Source organism: Scatophagus argus, chromosome 12, assembly GCF_020382885.2.
Source record: "Scatophagus argus isolate fScaArg1 chromosome 12, fScaArg1.pri, whole genome shotgun sequence".
Lineage (NCBI taxonomy): Eukaryota > Metazoa > Chordata > Actinopteri > Scatophagidae > Scatophagus > Scatophagus argus.
This window is the reverse complement of record NC_058504.1, coordinates 13,268,677-13,289,777: the sequence shown is the minus strand read 5'-3', so window position 1 is coordinate 13,289,777 and position 21,101 is coordinate 13,268,677. Positions and strand designations below refer to the sequence as shown.

General features: G+C 42.0%; 3 protein-coding genes across 3 annotated transcripts; all 3 read left to right on the top strand.

Moving 5' to 3' along the window:
• Positions 1 to 159: 159 nt before the first annotated feature.
• On the top strand, positions 160 to 5,738 carry klb (klotho beta). Its single transcript, XM_046405467.1, has 6 exons — positions 160 to 1,011; positions 2,204 to 2,717; positions 2,833 to 3,101; positions 3,230 to 3,486; positions 3,740 to 4,671; positions 5,151 to 5,738. Exons 1-6 carry the CDS (start codon positions 247 to 249, stop codon positions 5,573 to 5,575), a joined length of 3,162 nt encoding a protein of 1,053 aa, XP_046261423.1. The 5' UTR covers positions 160 to 246; the 3' UTR covers positions 5,576 to 5,738.
• Positions 5,739 to 6,802: 1,064 nt separating this feature from the next.
• ube2ka (ubiquitin-conjugating enzyme E2Ka (UBC1 homolog, yeast)) lies at positions 6,803 to 12,650 on the top strand. The gene is made up of 7 exons (XM_046406770.1): positions 6,803 to 7,155; positions 7,813 to 7,906; positions 8,131 to 8,189; positions 8,320 to 8,402; positions 8,740 to 8,839; positions 11,050 to 11,178; positions 11,268 to 12,650. The coding sequence occupies exons 1-7, from the start codon at positions 7,093 to 7,095 to the stop codon at positions 11,340 to 11,342; spliced, it is 603 nt and encodes a 200-aa protein (XP_046262726.1). The 5' UTR covers positions 6,803 to 7,092; the 3' UTR covers positions 11,343 to 12,650.
• A 1,556-nt stretch (positions 12,651 to 14,206) lies between these two features.
• LOC124067768 (neuronal acetylcholine receptor subunit alpha-9-II) lies at positions 14,207 to 20,243 on the top strand. The gene is made up of 6 exons (XM_046405359.1): positions 14,207 to 14,580; positions 15,112 to 15,257; positions 16,325 to 16,479; positions 16,843 to 17,023; positions 17,367 to 17,718; positions 18,354 to 20,243. The coding sequence occupies exons 1-6, from the start codon at positions 14,532 to 14,534 to the stop codon at positions 19,139 to 19,141; spliced, it is 1,671 nt and encodes a 556-aa protein (XP_046261315.1). The 5' UTR covers positions 14,207 to 14,531; the 3' UTR covers positions 19,142 to 20,243.
• The last annotated feature ends 858 nt before the right edge of the window (positions 20,244 to 21,101 follow it).

Here is a 21,101-nt window from a genome sequence, read left to right as displayed (position 1 = left end):
TATGTGGCAGGGAGGGGCTGAGTGAGAGCACAAGCAGAGAGAGATAGAGAACTCTGACCAGGTTGTCAGATGGACACTGCAGCACCTTGAAGCTTCAGATGTCACACTCCCCAGACTGTGATCATTCCCTCCCATCTTCCACCATCATGGATCGGAGGATTTACGATATCAAACACAACAATTGCTGTGAGTGACACCAGCTACCACCTTTAAGTGGATTTCTGAAACAAGGTAGACTTCTTCACTATGCTGAACCATCCTCCGCCTCCCACACGTCTGTTGCTCTTACTCTCCCTCCTGTTGTTGGTGTGTGGTTGGAACAAGGCAGCCTGTTCTCTTGGGGACGGCAAGAGGATTTGGGAGCAGCCGAAGCCGGACCCCATCACCAAAGACCAGTCTTTCCTTCGTGACAACTTTCCTTCAGGATTTCTTTGGGGTTCTGGGACATCTGCCTTCCAGACAGAGGGAGCCTGGGATCAGGAGGGGAAAGGCCTGTCCATCTGGGACCATTTCACGCACTCCACTGTCGGTGCTTATTTGGCAGCTGAGACAGCCGATGTGGCTAGTGACAGCTACACCCGCTGGGAAGAAGATGTGGAGGCACTGGAGTATCTCGATGTAAAATCATACTCTTTTTCTCTCTCCTGGCCCAGACTCTTTCCTGATGCGGACGCCAGAAGTCAACCCAATACAGCTGCTGTGGAGCATTACAGCCTTCTCATAGAGAAGCTGCTGGAGAAGAAAATAGAGCCCATTGTCACCCTCCATCACTGGGACCTGCCACAAGTCTTACAGGAGCGTTACGGAGGATGGAAAAATGATTCACTGGTTGAACTGTTTGAGAAATATGCTGCATTTTGTTTCCAAACATTTGGGAGTCGTGTTAGGTACTGGCTCACAATGCACAATCCATACCTGGTAGCTGTACAGGGTTATGGGACAGGTGTGCACGCTCCTGGAGAAACAGGTGGTCCGGCTGGCTCTCTTACTGTGGCCCACAACCTAATCAAGGTAAGCTAGGATCAACAGATTAATGTGAGTCTGTAGATAAATACAGTCTGTACTGATGGGTTGTTTAATGTACTAAGCTTTATCCACCTTGGATATAAATGACAGTACAGGAAGATTTTTTTCTGATGCTACAGATTGTCTGAAAACTTTGAACTCCTGTAGCTGTCAGGTTATTGTCAATGAATGTTTGCTTTTGAGATCACAAGACGGTCAAATGAGACGGTCAAACCTTGAGTGGCCCGAGTGCTCCGATATTATGTTGCAATCAGATAGAATCAATGAACACAATGAAGTTTGATTTATGGAATGTAAGTGTAACAGCCAAGTGCAAAACCATAATGCTCACTTTTTGTTTTATCTCCTCAATGATGGATCGATTGTTCCTTTATTTTGACAGCTTTGTGATCAGTAAACAGGACACTTAAAGAGACACTGAGGTCAAAGTCTACCACATCAGCACTTGTTGGCTGAAACAGTGTGTGACAGGAAGTCCTGGAGATATGCGTCATTAGTAATCACTTACAGTTATGCAGTCTAGCATAGATGGTATGTGTACAGCTAATACAGTGCAGACAGCATGAGCGATTAATAATTCTCTGGTGTGTTATAGATAGTTTTCATGATTACCCAATTACTTCCACTAAGGAGGTCATGCCTTTCCATTTTCTTTGTTCCTCATTTAACTGTTAACGCAATGTCTCAATCCTAAATGAGACAACAAGTGACCATTTTCTCATCAGCTACTGCGTTTACAGTCCTTAAATGAATACAATCTATTACATGATTTTCTTTCACTCTGTAATTTCATGCAGATCTGGTTCCAGATGTGTATTAACCATTTCTAAAAATTGTATGTTGTGAAAATAAATGTAGAAAATTGTGCAACTGTGAGCACTTTGAGGTTTTGAGTGTTTTGAAAACAAAACAGGGGTTTTTCACAGCAGACATTATAACTTTGCATAGTAATAATATTAATGACAGCAGTTGTTCATGTGACAGTGAGGCAACATGCATAATGCAAGGATCCTGAGACTGAAGCAAAATGAAATTCAGTCATCATTAATTATATGAGTTAGATCTGTGCTTTTTTTTTATGACAAGTCAAACTGTCTTCTGTGAAAAGTACTACTACTGGTACTATTATGTACTTCAGTACATTTCATCATAGTGCTGTGTTTGCTGTGATTTCCAGGCACACGCCAAAGCATGGCACATCTACAACACCCACTTCCGTGCAACTCAAAAAGGTCAAGTATCCATAGTTTTGGGATCACACTGGGTTGAACCTCAAAGAGGCAAGGCCACAGCTGCTAATGTTGAGCTTTGTCAGCATTCAATAGAGGCTGTCCTTGGCTGGTTTGCCAACCCAATTTTTGGTGATGGAGACTACCCAGTCTCTTTAAAAATCAAACATGGAAGCCTCTTGCCCACATTCTCCCCTGAGGAGAAACTCTGGGTGAAGAAAACAGCTGACTTCTTTGCTTTATCTTTTGGGCCTAACAACCTCCGTTTGGGCCGGAGCCTGGTCCAGTATGGGCAGACTGTGAGCCCAGACCTGAGGCGCATATTGAGCTGGATAAAGATGGAGTATGGGGACCCAAGGGTGCTGGTGGCTGAGGGAGGATGGTTTTCTGAAGCCAGCGTAGGAAAGGAGGACACAGTGGCCATTTACCTAATGAAGAGGTTTATTAACCAAGTGCTGCAAGGTAAGAGAAGAACTGAAAAGAGCAACCAAATGTTTTTTTTTTAAATTTTTAATTATTTTGCTAAAGAGGTCAGCTCAAAAAAGTCCACTTCTTATTGCTGTGTTTTCTTTTACAGCTGTCAAGTTTGATGGTGTGCAGGTATTTGGCTACTCTGCCTGGTCATTGGTGGATGGATTTGAGTGGAATAATGGCTTCACTATCAGACGAGGCCTTTTCTATGTTGATTTCAGCCAGCCAAATCGAACCAGGACTCCCAAGACCACTGCTCAGTACTACAGGCAGGTTATTGCTGACAATGGCTTCCCAAGCGATGAATCCTCCAGAGAGATCAAAGGACGTTTCCCCTGCAAATTTCACTGGGGTATCGCCGACTCCACTTTACAGGTAAGAGGACAGAGAGAGAGAACATGAGAAGACAATAAAGTGATTTTACAGGAAAAACAAACAAAATAAATTACCCAAAATGGCCATATCCAAACTAATATCATTTTATGTCTGTTTTGTTGTTGTAGGTGCACTTCTACCCTTTCTCACCACAGTTTACAGACACACATTTGTACAGCTGGAATCTAACAGGAGATGGATCACTTCGTCCAGTCCCAGGAGTGACAGTTCGCACCAGGCGAGCCCAGTGCACTGACTACTTGGCCATTCGTGGTCATGTTCGCCTGTTTGCATCCACTGGGGCAACTCACTATCGTTTTGCCCTAAACTGGTCTCTGATTTTACCCCAGGGAGATCTCTCTAATGTTAATACTGAAGCTCTGAGGTAGAAATACACAAACACACAAACATGGATTGTCACTGTTTTAGTCCTCCAAAATTCAGCCCAGTTTGATTAATTTCAAATCAGTACAATACAATTTCAAATCAGTACAATTCAAATCAAGACTGTAACATAACCTGATAGGCACCAAAGATTTTAGGCAATTTTGGATAAATTTGGAGAATTGTGACTAAGTCTATCTTTGTGTTTATACACATTAACTCCCGATTGTATATCCTGTTGTAATACCTTAAAGGTACTATCGCTGTGTCCTGACTGAGCTCAAGAAGCTGGACCTGGAGGCTGTCATTATTCTTTACTACCCGACACACAAAGCTCCAAATCTCGGCTTGCCTGGTCCACTGCATGCCTCTGGCGGATGGCTCAACAACAGCACAGTGGAGGCCTTTCAGGAATATGCAGCACTGTGCTACCAGCAGCTGGGGTCTTGGGTTTCCTACTGGATCACCATCAATGAACCAAACAGACTGGTAGATATTTATTCCAGTGGGAAAGAGAGACATCAGGCAGCTCATAACCTTCTGTTGGCTCATGCAAAAGCCTGGAGGCTGTATGAGAGACAACACTCTAGTCAATGGGGAGCACTGGTGTCACTTGCATTACACGCTGACTGGGTCGAACCTGCAAATATGTTTCTGGACTCACACAGAGCAGCAGCACAGAGATTCCTTTTGTATGAGCTTGGTCGCTTCTTAGATCCATTGCTGGGGACCCGATTACAGGAGAAGCATAGCAAGGGGGACTACCCACAAGAAATGAAGACATACCTGGAGGAGAGAGCTCGAGAAATGGGCCTCCCTGAATCCCCTCTTCCTAGCTTTACTGAGACTGAGAAAGAGGAGCTGTCAGGAACACTGAGTTTTATCGCACTGAACCATTTTACCACTCGTTTGGTCTCTCCGTATTCACCTACGCAGGCCAATTTTCAGCAGAGAGAACCTCCTGATCATGGCTGCGTGACCCTTTCCGATCCCACATGGCCCTTCTCCAGTTTGGGGCAGGCTCTTGTACCCTGGGGCCTGCGGAAGATGCTGAACTGGGTGAACCTGAGATATGGAGGCACTCTGCCTATCATCGTCACAGCTAGTGGGGTTGATGACCAGGCTTCTGTGCAGGACAAACTCAGGCAACACTTTCTCAAGACTTATCTGCAGGAGGCCTTCAAAGGTGGGAATTTCATTATTAGATCATTTTAGCTCAGTCAGTCTGCAAAAAGGTCATGTTGTAATGTTTTGTGTGATCGTTTTTTCAGCAGGAAAAAAAATGCAGTCCAGGTGTTGAAATAGAGGCACAGTTTCACAAGCAATACGGGTTTTATGGCCATATTGCTTCCTACTATAAAACCTAGACTTAATGACAAAACCCATGAACATCATAAAATGACAGAAGGGGAGGGCAAAGCAGTACAGTTACAATGTTGATCAGTGCTGCGTTCATACTTTGTCCTTTTCACAGGTTTTACTGCTTGTATTTGCAGACAGGTGTTGTTTTCTAACATGGGTTATCTGCACAGCCGTTATTTTTAAAATCTGTTTTTTTTGTTAATGGTTAAATGTAGCATATCTGGGTTATTTCTATCTAGGAAGAACTGAAGGGTCGATGAGTGATTATATGTCACATTTCTCCTTTGTTCTGTTTGTCTTCAGCCCGCCAGTTGGATGGAGTCAACCTCCATGGCTTCTACTTGTGGAAGCTGCAAGATCGACACGTCCCCCAGTTTGGCCTGTTCACTTCAAGCCACCACCAATCCAAAGCCAAAGCCTCCACTGCAGCCTACAGAGAGATCATCGCTCATGGTGGTTTCCCTGAGGATAATAATATGCAGACCTGCAGATCTAGTGAGCTGCATGAACCTTGCTCTGCATGTGCATGGATGTTCAAGAACAAAGTGATGCTGGTATTTGGAGGTTGCCTCCTAATAACAACTGTTATGTTGGCAGCACTTATCATCTTTGTTATCATCACCAAGAGAAACCAAACAAGAGGCAGAGGGAGGGGGCTGAACAGGATGAGCAGGAGGAGAAGAAGGGAGGGAGTTAATGTATGCTCATGTCCACGTGTGAAGAGTTAACTGTAGCCACAGAGATGCTGTAATGCAGCAGACAAACAGTGTATGATAGAGAAGAGCAATGACACTTAAATCTGTCTGGTCTAATAATGCTTGTTTCTGTGCTTGGTTGGACAATTGGTTATATGGGCTCTATGGTTTGCAGTAAAGAAGAAATGCTTTACCCGTGGCCTCCATTATATGTATATATATAGTTTGTGTGTGTATATGTATGTTATATATGATATAAATGTGTGTGTGTGTTATATGTGATTTTAGGTTTGTAATAAATTCAGTTAGTAATCATTATGTTGTAGACTTCAGTCTACATTGAATATATTTTACAAGATATTACGTTTAGCTCAGATTTAATTGTGGATTGCACCAGTCTTTGTAAGAACAGCTCTTAAAAATATTTTCAAGTGGTATCCACTTTAATAAAAAACAAGATGTAGCGTTTCCCGTTTGCCTCTCTGTGAATGTGTGACTTTCTATGGGACAATGACGCCCCCTAGTGTCACAGTTCGCAGCGCTAATGAAACAAAGTGAAAGACGTTTCTTTTGTCAAAATTGCGAGAATGTCAAAACATGCCATGTGCGCTTATCTGTACACCAATGTTTGTGACTGTGGAAAATTAAGATAACTTTTCATTTCACAAGCTGATGTGATTGTTGTTCAGCTGAGCATGTAACACATCTGGATGACTTTAGTCCTTTAGAATCAGTAGCCTGGGTTTTAATCGTTCTTCTGTTTTAAAAGTGGTTCTCTGAGGATTTTCTTTTAACTTATCTGTCACTGTGCAAAACAGTCTCTTGTTATTTATAATTAAACTTGGGGCAACAATGAAAAGCACCCGCTCATGTCCAAGAGACTGCATGTGATGGACACACGCTTAAGAAGTGAAAATTGTTTACGAGAACAGTGTTGCCTAACTTCAGTGTTTTTTTGACAAAAATTAAGTGATCGCATGGTATTAATCAAATGTAATTTGCTAGTCATTGTGTGAGATCCTGTCTACTGTTCAGGTTTGCTCTATCATACCTTTTTTGCATTAAAATGAGTCTTAAAATTGCACACTGGTGTTGTTTTTTTAAAAAATACCATCTCTATGGGCATAAAACGTTTTAACAACGAAAACAACAGCAACAACAACAATAATAATAATGATAATAATAATAATAATAGATTATTACTCATCATGAACATATCAGCCAATGGGAAAAGGCATTTAGGATGGCAATACAGATCACATGATCTCCTCTCCTTCTGACTGCATGCACTTTGGTATTAAAATGTTTTCAGTACCACCAACCATTGTGTTGTGACATATTTGAGATTATAGATACATGTTGAGATTTTTTAACGAATTACACCATCACGTTAATAATCGGGACTGAGGGCACTCGCGGTGTGCAACGCTGCTGCTGCTGTTATTTTTGTGGTTGTATCCAAAAAGTGCAGAGCTACTGTAGGCAGAGCGAGCTAGCTAGTCAGGTCGGACGGCGGCGAGGCCCCAACCGGACGGGAACACGGGGGAACCATGGCCAACATCGCAGTTCAGAGGATAAAACGGGAATTCAAGGAGGTGCTCAAAAGTGAAGAGGTTGGTTGTGTACGCCTGCTAGTTCATGTAGCGACTCTCCTTTTATCTCTCTTTGACCACAAGCCTGAATCTGAATGACGCGTCGCTGGCTCATGAGCTGTCAGCTTTCTTATCACCAAGCTGCTAGCTTTAGCTAACTGTGCCAGACACGGCAGCGCATCCGGCTTTACAAATAGCTACTAGCGCAAGCTGTTAACGTTGATATGCCACTGCAGGGAAGTTAAACACACTGACGTTACTGTCGTTAGCAAGCAGTTTATTGGGCTGTTGAAGCATTACCATAAAGACTTGAGTTCATATTGCTAACATTAAATGCTCGCTCACCATGCCTTCCATGGTAACCAAGCTAGCTGTGTTAGCAAAGAGAGACTGGTGTTGTCCGCGTGAGGTACTAAAGGTGTGCTCTCACATTTGTCCTCCCGGATCTACATGGATTCACCTCAACCCACGCTGGGGGGCTTATTATACGTAGATCCGTAAGATGTGAGCAACAAGTTGAGGTCAATGTCGTTGTCGGTGTAGGGTGTGTGTCTGTGGGGTGTCAACTTCTGCTGCATACGCAGGTTTGAGTTTGACAGCAAGCTAGCTTAACACTTTAAAGTCCGCCTGTTTGCTCAAGTTATAATGCTTCTTTGCCTTTTCACCCTTTTCATCCAGACGAGCAAAAACCAGATAAAGGTGGATCTGGTGGATGAGAACTTCACAGAACTTAGAGGGGAGATAGCCGGGCCACCTGACACACCATATGAAGGTGAGGGGCTCATTCAGGGGGCTCAAAGGTTGCATGCACAATTTCGTTGTGTGACATTGGGAGCCAGTGATGGCAACTTGCCTCACCATGGAAGTGTTTTTGAGGGACTATTAATCTTTAACAGTGTAGACTAAAACAAGTTGCATCTTAACAATCATCCTTACACTGCTTGCTTAAATCTGAATTTTGATAAATGTGAATTCCTTTGATTTTTTTTTCCCCAGGGGGTAGATATCAACTAGAAATTAAAATTCCAGAGACATATCCATTCAATCCACCCAAGGTAGGAATTCATTACTATTATTGTAACTGGTAATCATCCCTTTTCTTCTGGATATTGCCTTCTGAAATTTTCCATTACGGTGCTAATCCACAAAAGATTCTCTTCATCCTGTTTTCAATTAATATCTCAGGTGCGGTTTATCACAAAGATCTGGCATCCCAACATCAGCTCAGTCACAGGTGCAATATGTCTGGACATTCTCAAAGACCAGTGGTGAGTGAATGTGTGGCAGGATTCCTACAATTCTTCATCCATCATACAACCATCATGAAAACTTTTCTGGTCATGGAAGTCGTTTCCCTTACCAAAGCCAAAGGCATTTCAAAGTTGCTATTCTAATGCCAACTTGTGCACATACCCCAAGTATCCAGATTTAAGGTATTAAAACCAGCTCATCCGCTACCATGTCAAGTATTGTAAATGTACCTCCTACCGTGCAATAATAGGAACTTTTTGGGGAAACACATCTGTAGGAGTCAGAGGCCATGTGTGAAAATGACCTTATTTTGTTTTTTTTTTGCACTAAACAGCCACCTGTATGTTCTTTCAGGGCAGCAGCAATGACTCTGAGGACAGTCCTCCTGTCACTACAAGCCTTATTGGCAGCTGCAGAACCAGATGATCCACAAGATGCAGTGGTAGCCAATCAGGTGGGTGTGCAAATGTATTTATGTTTTAGATTTACTATGCATTTCTATTTTCTGAGGCAAAGCAATACATATATATATATTATTGTGTTCAATAATATATGTCTATAGGAATTTGGTTATTGTAGTATTGTGATGTGGCTCAAATGTTGTAAGTCTTTAGTTACAGTTTTCTGAACTTCTGTTTTCTGAAGTGGTTACACCAAAAGTTCTCAATTTTTTGTGGCCGCAGAGCAGTAACTCTCATTACCTTAACATTTAGAGAATTGTTCTGTATACAGTGGTCTAATGTGGCCGTGTGTGTTCTGCTGTTCCAAAAAAATGGTAGTAAAATGAACAATCCCACTTGGACATTATATACACACTGCTAAAGACTGTGACTCAAAATTTGAACATGTAAATACCTGTAAAAAAAATACATCATCAGAAGAATTCATCACACATGCTGTTATACTTGGTGTCAGTTAATGGTTGTCAGTATCATTCAGTCCTACTTTGGCACTTACCAGATGAAATTATTTATCGCTTCCAGCCAGTTGACAGAAAGTTAATTTTGATACATACAAACATACTGTTTTAGGCGTTTTCAGAGGAAAAAGTTACTGTTAAGAAAAGCATTTACAAATAATGAAATTAATTGTTAGCTTTAGCCTCAGCCTGCAGTGCCAGACTGGTGTTTAGGAGAGGAAGGTCCTCTCTTTTGCTTTTTGTTTGATTATGATATTTTTACCTTAAAGTGACTATAGGAATGGAAGACATACAGGAATGATTTAGAGAGAAAGAAAATGATTTGTGCTATTTCTAAGGAATTTCATGGTGTTACGAATCTTAAGTTTCACAGTTGTTTTCCGCCAAATGTCTGTTGAACAGATCTTGAATGTAACTTTGGTGTATATTTTTATTTATTTGTTTTTTCTGATTTTTCTGTCTGATTCACATGTGTATGAACTTGACTGCTGCCTTGAATGCCCTTATATAGGTAGATGTGATATGCTTTTTTCTGTGCTGCACTCCAGTTAAATGTTACATGTTAAGCAATATTTAGTGCAGTGAAGCGGTTGGGAAATAGTATGTGTAGGCAGCAAGCTGTTTGTCCTACTCTACTAAACACATTATAACACCTACATGCTATTAGTAATCCCCAGTGTAGTAAGAGTCATCTGTTTCTTATCAGCCTACATTCCAGTGAAGCTTACTTGAAAGAATGAAATAAGGTTAGATAAGATTCAATGTAGCATCAGATGTTTCTTGTTTTGTAGCTGTCTGGTGATGTTTGTGGGTTTAAACGCATTTAGCATTATTGAATGTTAAAAAGGTCTACAGTGGTCTGAAATGGAGCAGAAACCTGAGGCTATTCAGCTGGTTTACAAGGTGTTGTGCCCAAAATTCTCTTATATCTGCACTGAAAACTGCATTAACATGTGACAATAACAATATTTGGTTAGTCTAAGGCGGCACGGTGGTGCAATGGTTAGCAGTGTCGCCTCATAGCAAGAGGGTTCCAGGTTCGAATCCACGCAGGCACAGGGAGAAATTCTCCAGGCACTCTTCTCACAATACCAAAAACATGCACATTAGGTTAATTGGCTACTCTACGTTGCCCCTAGGTGTGAGTGTGAGAGTGTGTGGTTGTCTGTCTTTGTGTGTTGGCCCTGCGATTGACTGGCGACCAGTCCAGGGTGTACCCCACCTCTCGCCCGTAGTCAGCTGGGATAGGCTCCAGCTCCCCCGTGACCCTGACGGATAAGCGATATAGAAAATGGATTGATGGATGCTTAGTATAAATGTTGTGCTCCATAATGGCCCTTTGCATTAAGGTATTTTGAGTGCAAAGCCATTTATTTCTTTGATTTACTTAACAGTTTAAATTATGATAATCTGTGATGGAAAAACCACACCTGCTTTACAGTTCAAGAATGGAAACAGAATGTTGGGCAGCTCTAGGTAGAAATGACAGTCTGGTAGACTGCAGCTCTACTAATCGCTCTAGTTCTGAATGTCTCAGCAGTCTCAAAAAACTTGCAGAAAATTGTTTTATTGACAGTCTGTTGTCACGGCAACATACAAAATCGTACAGTTGGGTCTTAAGCGCACTACTCTTTCGCTCAAAGGCGCATGTGTGCTTGGGGAGAAACTTAAGTTGCTGACGCTGGTATGATGAACTCTTTTCAGACAAACCTACTGTTGTTTTTCCACATTTGTTCATCACACAGTACAAGCAGAACCCAGAGATGTTCAAACAGACGGCGAGGCTCTGGTCTCATGTCTATGCAGGCGCTCCCGTTTCCAGTCCGGAGTACACACGCAAAATAGACAAACTCTGTGCCATGGGCTTTGAAAAAGTAAGTATCTCTCACATTTTGAATTTTGCAGCAGAATAACGCTTAAAACTTTCTGAACGGTGTTTTTTTTTCTTCTTTTTTTTTCCCAGAATGCAGTTATAGTGGCGTTGTCATCAAAATCTTGGGACGTGGAGACAGCGACAGAGTTACTGCTCAGTAACTGAATCATGACGTTGTCTTTTTCTTCCTCTTGATCCCCATCTGTCCTCCTCACACATTCACACCCTCTGTCCTCCAAAATCCTGCTGTCTCAAGGCATCTTTTTCCCTTGTTGCACCCTCTGTTTCACAGTGGACTCCAGGTCCCCAGAAACAGCGCTGGACTTTAAAGCCAATTCGACGTAGTGCCCAAACCATTTAATTACAACATTACGCGATGCACACTGGCCCAAAAAACCTTTTCCCCCATATGCCTACATTGTAAAATAAGTGGCTGTTAGACAGTGAACAAACCCACTGCAAAATGAGTCGTTTCACTATCAGCCTGGCCCACCCACCCCGACCCTAAGTCCTCTCTGTGTGGCATCTCTTGGCCCTGCTCATCACCTCTGCTGTACAACACTCCAATCAGTCGCTCCATGAGCTGTTATCTCTGTTTTTTTTTTTCTATTAAGTTCATGTAACATTCCACTCGATGCTACAATCAAGTTCAGCCACATCTCGCCTCCTTTGAAGCAAATGCCAGACTTAAAACCCCGCCCACACCTGCCAGTCTCTCAGCATTCCTGACTGTGTCCAAGAAACAGCTGTCAGTGGCTTATCTTTGCCTATGCAGTGCATTTACTTTAATTTGTGAAAACATTCAGTCGGAGAAAGTCATGATTTTTTTACATGCTTTTGGGCCATTTTTCTAAAAAGGGAATGGGTGAGTCCTAGAATATACAACACATGATAAACATTCAATATTTTGGGGAAACTCTGAACTGGTATAAAGTATTCTAAAATAAGTAGCAAACCGAAAATTGGGGATTCTTATGAATTATCTTGTTCCATCAATGGGAGTTTTTGAGGGAAAAGTGTATACATTTCTCACTTAAAATTTGGAGAGTAAATATAGTGCACCAAGTAGAGACTATGGACAAGGCTTATTCCCTGTTGTGGACAGGAGCTCATGAAGGTGATGTTCACACCGTAGCCATACTCATTTTCATGCCACGTTTCCCTTCTCTTCAGCTGTCTGATAAACCCAAAGCTCCTGCAGCAAATCCCACACGACTCCTTTCCCCACATTTTTAAAAAAAACTTTTATTTGGTTTTGGCCTCCTGCAGGAATACATTTGGATGCTTGTTTTTAAACAGACAAAACAAACAAAAAAATAAAACATCAACCACCTGTAACACAACCTGTCAGAAGTCTGGATGGAAATAGTTCAATAATGAGTTTGAAAAATACTGCATCTTAAGTACGCCAACAGATAAATATGTCAAAATGATTCATCTGTAAATAAAGATATTAAAGTCTGTGTAAATTAATCCACGGTGTCCTTTCTGTGGTGTGTTTTTGCAGTGTGGTATTTCTCAGCTGGAATAGTTTTCCTCTGGAAAGCAAGAAATGACAAGAAACTACCAGGGAACTATGTGACATTTTCAATCAGTCACAATCAGTTTAATCTCAGTCAAAAATACTGATACATAGAGAACCTTATGCATGTTGATGTTTATGATTCATGTAGTTATAAGCTCCGTTGGCTGTGCATACATTTGAATAAAAAATTAGAATGAGGCACTAAATTTACAAGTCCAACAGAAATTGAACCTACCGGGAATTGCCTTGCCAGTGAAAATGGAGCAAACCAATTTAGATGAGGAATGTGCATGCAGAAGAACTGGTGAATGGATTATGCATACTGTGAGTTTACCCGTCTGTACAGTAGTACTTTGGACTTGTACAGTAGCATTGCACTGCCATTGCATAAGCTCAAGCATTTGCAGCCTCAACAAGGAAGTGATACAAGTACTTGCAATGTTCAGATCACCTTGCTTGTAGTGGGCACACTGAGAATGAGCACAACAACAGATGGCCTGCTTGGGTAGCATGTTGTGCCATGATGAACCTCTCCAAGAAACCCTGGCATTAATCTGAACACAGTGATGTGTTTGTCTTCTTGCAGTGTATAGGGTAGCGTCAATACTACGGTGAATTTAACTGTGCAGCGCTGCACCTGCTGCACACTAAACCAGTCTCAGGTTTCCCAGAGACAAAAGCTTATTTTGTATCCTTCCACTGGATGTTGGCATACAGTATCTCTATCCACCACCTGGAACCGCTCCAAGCATCCCAGAGAAGAGGACTGTACTAAACAGGGCTGACAAGTAAGCAGGCCTCCCCGCTCATCTTATGGCACTGAGATGATCATTTCTCTGTGCTATTTAGATGCATCCAAAACAAATTAACACACTGCATTATTAAAGTATTGGAGGTTCCATGGGACTGACTTCTTGTGCTGCATTTCATTGGATACACTTTGTTGGAGTCATGCCACAGTAGATTCATTTTGATGTTTGGCCACAATGGAAAAGAGAGATAACTCCCACACTTTTGCTTCTGGGAAATTTTATATCTTTTGTGATGTAACCTTGAGCTTATAGTGTAAAAGAGGATGCATGTGAAATTGCAGGCATAATGGCTTTGTCACCGAGACATCTGTGACCTCTTAGCAGTGAGTAATGTTCCCAACTTCTCAGAGGGCCCTGAGAATCTTAGCAGTATGAGCAATACTCGACGCACAATAACATGTCATGTTTTTAATAAAGGCAATTTTAGCTGATCGAGGCCACAGTGGCTCATACCAAAACCCACTGAAATAAAAACTGACCATCTTTTGCATAAAAATCATGTAATGTAGAAAAGATGATTTACACAAAACGCTCCTAACTGGCTAGAGATGAAATAGTGCAGATGAAATGTGCGGATTTACAACTAATTATTTCCACATCTGAAGAACTAGCCATGATATTAGGGCTATTTGGTTGTCTGTCCTCCCCATCCTCCTGGTGGGGGCGTGCCGTGGAGCAGGCTGGAGCAGCCCCCCCCCCCCCCCGTCTGCAGGCGTTTGACTGACAGATGAATAGCCCACTTTGTGGTGAGGCGATGATTCGTGGGCATCTTGTTTCTCTTGGTCCGCTGCTGCTATGTGATAGCCGGCGTTTTATTCCCTGTCTCAGTCAGCAGACATGCTGCCTCCCCTGCCAAGCACTAAGAGCTGGCCTGACTGCGAGGACGGCCAGGTGAAACGGTGCCCTGCTATCTGCCCCTGAGTTCAATTGGGGTTGAACAGGCATCGTGTAGGCCCGTTCGGGGATGAAACCAAACCACCGTCTGGTCGCTGGTCGCAGTTAACTTTTATTTCAGAAATGTTTAAGATCGTCCCAATAATCTGCCTGGCGATGCTGCTTCCTGGAGGTGAGTCCTGCGTGATGCTTGTGCTGTCACTGAGTGAGAGAAGTTGTTTTAAACTCGAAATGGCCGAGGTTCGTCACAGTGTTGAATGCATTGAGAGCAGGCACCTTGACGTTGAATTTTACATGTGGCTTTCAAAGCATTTAACCGAGCAATGTGAATAATGTTGTGAAAGTGAAGACGTTTGCTGATCTAATGTTTTTACTTCTAAAAAACGTTTCGTGGAAACGTTGACATTTTGTGCTTTCGTTTACGGGGATTGAAAAGGACAAACAAACAAACATTCATTCTTACACTAGTTTTTCATCACGTGGCAGTTATGACCCAAACACGGAGTGGCATTCAGAAAATAGTCATTATAAACACCAGTGTTTGAAACTGTAAGTTGAAAGGCACGATTAAAGCACTAGAGGATGTTTTGCCAACAGAATTTTCTCAGAAGTGCTTGTACTTAAAACTGCATTAAAAAGCAGTTTTGTAATGACACGGGTTCCTGTGTCAAAATGAGTGACAACCACATGTTTCCACCCTCAGTGGCTCACTCGGCTGAGGGTCACTACGCCCAGAAGCTTCTGAATGATCTGATGGAGAATTATTCCAGCGCTCTGCGGCCTGTGGAGGACACGGACAGCGCCCTCAATGTCACCTTACAGATCACCCTGTCTCAGATCAAAGACATGGTGGGTACAAGCTCATGGGCGAGATTCCTCAAATCTAAAGTCTGAGATTAGAGTGCTCCTTATATGCTGTATATTATGACAATATATTGTGATATCGTAATAAAAAAATAAACATATTTCTTCAAACCAAACAACAGGACTGCCCCCAACTGTTATATTTGATCAGTTGTTTACATCCATCATGCACAAAAAGTTCTTATTAAAGATGAAGAGAAATTTTTGAATATTGTTTTGATGCCTAATATGTACACATTTTTGGTAATTATTGAGAGATCATCCCTGAGCACATCAGAATAAAAGCAATCAATAATTAAAATACATTTTTTTACCCAGTCAGATAGTCACACTGCACTCCTGCTTTCATTAAAACTACCAATTTCTAAACCTTGATGATGTTAATTTAGCAGAGATCATGCAAATAATAACTAACACCGTGGATATGCTGAACTGAGAACTTCCTGCTGTGAAGGCCAGTCCTACAGTCCCTCAGCTGGCTCAGGTTCCTGTTCAGGTCCAGTGCTGTTTCAGCCCGCAGTGAATTACCACTTGGGTTGTGCACATGTGTTTGGGTGTGTGTGTGGTTGAAGGGAGGATACAGCTCTTCTGCTTTAATGCAATGTAATGTGTTGGTGGTAAACCGGGCTGCCGTGTGAGGGCCAGACAACGAATAAGTGTGTGTGTGTCGGCGTGTCCTATTACCTAAAGAGTTTATGTTTTCTTTGGTTCGGTGCTTCAACGAAGCTGGGACAGCGATACGCAAACTGCCCCCACCCACCCCCGTCAGCCAGCGACTGCTCATTCACCTGATATTGACAGACAGGTCTAGATTTCAGATGCTCTGCTAATCTGAAGCGTGACTGCCCTCGTAATGCTCATAGAGAGTTAATGAGCAACATAGAAATTACAAAGACACCAAGAGGATCTCTCTTTAAGCTTCTTTCAAGCTGTTAGTGTGTATCCATTGTCTCTGTGTGTGTGTGTATGTTTGTGTGTAGGTATGTGCGTGTCTGTACTCATTTGTGTGATTGTGGCTGTGTGTGTGTGTGTGTGTGTGTGTTTGTATGAAGGATGAGAGGAACCAAGTGCTGATTGCCTACCTGTGGATCAGACAGACGTGGAATGATGCGTACCTGAAGTGGAATAAAGAGGATTATGATGGACTGGAGGTGATTCACATCCCCAGCAGCCTGGTGTGGAGGCCCGACCTCGTCCTCTATAACAAGTACGCCCGTATGTCACACAAACACACACACACAGTACTATATTTTCTGATCTTTCTGTTTTGCAGGGCCCCATGTTTTAGTTTTCATCGAACCCTCCTTGTCATAAGCCGCCCAACTGCCCATAGATGCTTCAGTAACTTAACAGCACTCATCTGCTTGAATTATATAACTTTACAACTACTGAGTATTATTTTAGTATTAGTATTTTAATTTTATTAGTCTGTGTTTTATTGCAAGACTGTTGCATTGGTTAATAGTATGCAATACCATTTACTACACCATTTACTTGCCAGCAGACCATACCATTTACCAAATACCACCGATGACTTGTCAGTTGGTGTCAACCTTTTCTCGTCCTCCAGAGCCGATGATGACTTTTCAGGGCCAATGGACACCAACGTGAAACTTCGCTACAACGGAGAGATAACCTGGGATGCTCCTGCCATCACTAAGAGCTCCTGCGTAGTTGATGTCTCCTACTTCCCCTTTGACAGCCAGGAATGTAACTTGACTTTCGGTTCCTGGACTTACAATGGCAACCAGGTTTGTACATGTGCTACTACACTCAGTCGTTACGTGTTATGCAGGATAAAACAACAGTAGTTCAGGTTATTCTTCTTTTTAGGATAGTGAGCTGAGCCATCTAAATTTATCAGGTCAGCTGACTTAACATTGCTCATTCAGGTTTGGGTTCTGGCCAGCTGTAACAGACATGAGACACACATATACTCTTGCCTTAAGACCATTTTCATGGAACCAATATTCTGTGTTCATGCATATGTGTGTATATACATTTGCTGAATTTGTCTTTTCTTGGAAAATGTCAGTGGGTGGAGCTGGATGTGTGCCTCCTGTACACCTACTCATCCATCAACCTTAATTCCAGGTAGACATCATTATGGGCATGGACAGCGGCGACCTGTCAGACTTTGTGGAAAATGTCGAGTGGGAGTGCCACGGGATGCCGGCCACCAAGAATGTCATCATGTATGGCTGTTGCTCTGACCCGTATCCAGACATCACCTACACGGTGCTCCTGCAGCGGCGCTCCTCTTTTTACATCTTCAACCTCCTCGTCCCATGCTTCCTAATCTCCTTTTTGGCTCCTCTGGGTTTCTACCTACCTGCAGATTCTGGGGAGAAGGTTTCTCTGGGAGTGACAGTTCTTCTGGCTCTCACTGTATTCCAGCTAATGGTGGCTGAGAGCATGCCTCCATCTGAGAGCGTGCCGCTTATAGGTATGAGTTAATTTGTTCAAAGCCAGCAAGGATTGAATATTTTTTATGTGATTATGCATCTTTCGAGTCATTATGATGGGCTTCAGCCCTGTTTGTCTTTGTATATTTTTAGTCACATTAGCAACTTGACTGCAGTCCATTAACAGCTATTGCCATGAAATTTGGTACATTTATGATGATAATGTATCTGAATGACCTAATTATTCCATTAATTCCATAATTATTCCTTAGCTTCTTTAACTTTACGTATATCATGTCATTTTTTTTATCTGTTAAATATTTTTGTCCAAATGATATATGTGATATTCCTGTCAGCCCCAGCTGAGTGTAAATTAGCAAATGTTACCATGCTAACACACTCAGCTAAGATGGTTACTATAGTAAATGTTACCTACTAAACATCAGCACTTTGAGTTCAGAGAAATGATTAGTGTGAGTATAGTCGCGCAGAGTGTCTAGCATGTATTTGAGTGAAATCTCTGGCTAAATCACACCTCTAGTTGCAGGTCAGTGAGTTCCACAGACACAGAAATACAGTTGTTGACAAATGATAATATTTTTAATTTATGATTCTTTTTGAGTGTTCTAACCGCAAATTTCTCTCCTGTCTGTTTTTGTTGCTATCTCTTATGCAGGGAAGTACTATATTGCCACTATGACCATGGTCACAGCCTCTACATCTCTCACCATCTTCATCATGAACATCCACTTCTGTGGTGCGGAGGCCAAACCAGTCCCCCACTGGGCAAAAGTTCTCATCATTGACTACATGTCCAAGATTTTCTTTGTTTATGAGGTGGGCGAGAACTGTGCCTCCCCCTCCTCCACCACTTCTTTGTCTTCTCATTTCGCCCAGGATGACATTCATCATCACCACCTCAGCTCCCACATTCATGCAAATGGAAAACCAGGAAGCCACAGTAGCCAACAGGATTGTCTGAAACACAAACACCCCAGACCTCAGACCCCCAAACCACAGCACCATCCCAGAGTGAAAGCCCAGCACCACATTACCAGAGAAGACAGGAGCCACCTCTCCAGCTATGCACCTCGGAAATATGAAGGCTCTAATGGGAAAGTCCCAACAGGCAACTGCTGTAAAGAAGACCAAAAGGTCCCCTGCTACTCTGAAGACCAAAAGCTTCTGTGCTGCTCTGAAGACAAAAAGCCTCTGCCTCGAGGCCCCACTGTGACCTTTGGCCCCTGTGTGTTCTGCAGTTATGGTAGTGGCATTCCTGGTGTGGACACCAAGCTGGTGCGCAACGTTGAATATATTGCAAAGTGTTTCCGAGAGCAGAAGGCCACATGCGCTAAAGGGGCAGAATGGAAGAAGATCGCTAAGGTGATGGACAGATTCTTCATGTGGATCTTCTTCATCATGGTTTTCCTGATGAGCATCCTCATCATTGGCAAGGCACCATGATCAAGCAGCAGCAGTTTAGTTACTTTTGATACTTGACTCTGACCTTTTTTTTTTGGTCAAACAAAAATGTCAAAGGGACTATTTTGTGTTTTATAAATATATTTGATGTATATGGATGTATTGTGGCTTTCTCTTTATTAATGACGACAGTATACATGGTAACATTGCAGTCTTTGGACTTCAACAAAAACAGAACACATTGAGACAGACTTTGATAATGTATGCAGGCAATGTAGAAAACTTGTAATGAAAGAGACACTGGCTACAACAAATTGTGTTTGGTATGCATTTTGGATACCCTGCTTCCTATACAGTCTGTACCATCTTTACTGATAGTGTGTTGTAAATGAATATCTTATTACCATCAAACTCCCATCAACCATGGCTTTGATACACAGGTACTTCATCATCTGACCATTGAATACACATAAGGGGATCTGCTGTCAATGTTAAAATATAACCAGTGGAGACAGCACATGTCTTATTAACTACTTTGAAATCAGATGCCTGAGGCTGAGAGTTACAGCGTCAGCACACGCTCTGGATCCACAGAATCATTTTTTTGTTCAAAATCATCCAGTGAATATTTAATGAGCAAGCTTTGTTTGTAGCACAGCCAGGGCAGTGGGGATGAAAGGTAATATGGAGCATCAATTATGTAACACAGAACACACTCTGACACCCCTCTCTACCAAAAACCCCTTACCTTGAACTTGGAAAATTCTGACATATGTTGCATTTATAAATATGATGTATTGCTGTAAATTTATCAACCTATTTGTATATAAAGTAGTTGGGTACTTATATGCCACCTGCACCAACAGCAGTAATATACCATTTAAGATGAAGAATACTCTGAAATGGGTTCATTCTTCATGATGAATACTTTTAATACTCATATACATTTTGCTGATAAACAAAGTCCAGAAATTTCCTAAACTAGCTAGGCACTGTTGCGTTTGGTAAATGTTACTGAAACAGTGTGTTCTTTGTGGACTGTTTTCAGATGTAGATTTGGTGTGCTGGTGCGTATTTATGGTAACCGGATGGTGTATGTGGAACCTACTCAAAATAAACTACAGTGTCCATGTTCCTTGTGATGAAGCAATAAGTCTTATTATGTTTTTATGTCAGAAGAATAAGCTATATCAGACTTTGATACATGGAATCAGAATCAGGATCAGCATCTGAAATACTTTATGGATCCCTGGGGGAATTTGGGTTGGTCAACATTTGTTATAAGGATCAGTTCAACTGGTCGACAGACTTAATTTCAGTATTTTTACATTGTGGCATTTCTGTTTTTTTTTTTAAAGCAAAGGATCTGAATCCTTCTTCCACATTCCAACATTGAGAAGAGTTGGAACTGGCACAGAATTAAACTAAGTAAATCAGGATTTTTAGCAATCATCTCTCCCAGATTTTTTTTCTGGACAATACCTTCATTTCACAGTAGAGGGCACTCACTTCCTATCATTCTGGTGTATACCCCAAAGCTCACTGTTTGAAGCTGCATGAGGTAACATGAGTGCACAAGATTTTCACCTATGAATTATTCTCAATATGTCCCTATGATCCACTAACAAAATTTCACTACTGAGGGAAGGGAAAAATTGTAGACTATGTATTAGCCTTTCAGCTTATTGTATGGCAAGAGCTGGTGTGTCTTACAGCTGCACTTGATGCAATTCAATAATTAAATCTGGATGCTATTTCTGAAAATGAGTTTGCCAGTAAAAATATAACAGTTGATTTTTCTTATAAGTCTCTCCAGTTTGAACTCTGTTGAGAAGAAATCAAATCCTCCTCTCCAAAGTGATTGTCATGCTGAAGCATGATACATTTGATGCAAGTGAGAATAACTTACATTTTCTGTCTGTGGGAAACCAACTGCATTGAGTTCCATTCGTTCAGTGAGCTGCAGGGGCCACAGCACGGTGTGATCATCACGGAAGACGAG

Excerpts from the sequence above, each read along its gene's own strand:
- klb (XM_046405467.1), top strand. The coding sequence starts at position 247 with ATGCTGAACCATCCTCCGCCTCCCACACGTCTGTTGCTCTTACTCTCC. Across the intron at positions 1,012-2,203 it reads TGGCCCACAACCTAATCAAG|GCACACGCCAAAGCATGGCA; the intron begins GTAAGCTAGGAT and ends TGTGATTTCCAG. Across the intron at positions 3,487-3,739 it reads GTTAATACTGAAGCTCTGAG|GTACTATCGCTGTGTCCTGA; the intron begins GTAGAAATACAC and ends AATACCTTAAAG.
- ube2ka (XM_046406770.1), top strand. The coding sequence starts at position 7,093 with ATGGCCAACATCGCAGTTCAGAGGATAAAACGGGAATTCAAGGAGGTG. Across the intron at positions 7,156-7,812 it reads AGGTGCTCAAAAGTGAAGAG|ACGAGCAAAAACCAGATAAA; the intron begins GTTGGTTGTGTA and ends CTTTTCATCCAG. Across the intron at positions 11,179-11,267 it reads GTGCCATGGGCTTTGAAAAA|AATGCAGTTATAGTGGCGTT; the intron begins GTAAGTATCTCT and ends TTTTTTTCCCAG.
- LOC124067768 (XM_046405359.1), top strand. The coding sequence starts at position 14,532 with ATGTTTAAGATCGTCCCAATAATCTGCCTGGCGATGCTGCTTCCTGGA. Across the intron at positions 15,258-16,324 it reads TGTCTCAGATCAAAGACATG|GATGAGAGGAACCAAGTGCT; the intron begins GTGGGTACAAGC and ends GTTTGTATGAAG. Across the intron at positions 17,719-18,353 it reads TGAGAGCGTGCCGCTTATAG|GGAAGTACTATATTGCCACT; the intron begins GTATGAGTTAAT and ends TCTCTTATGCAG.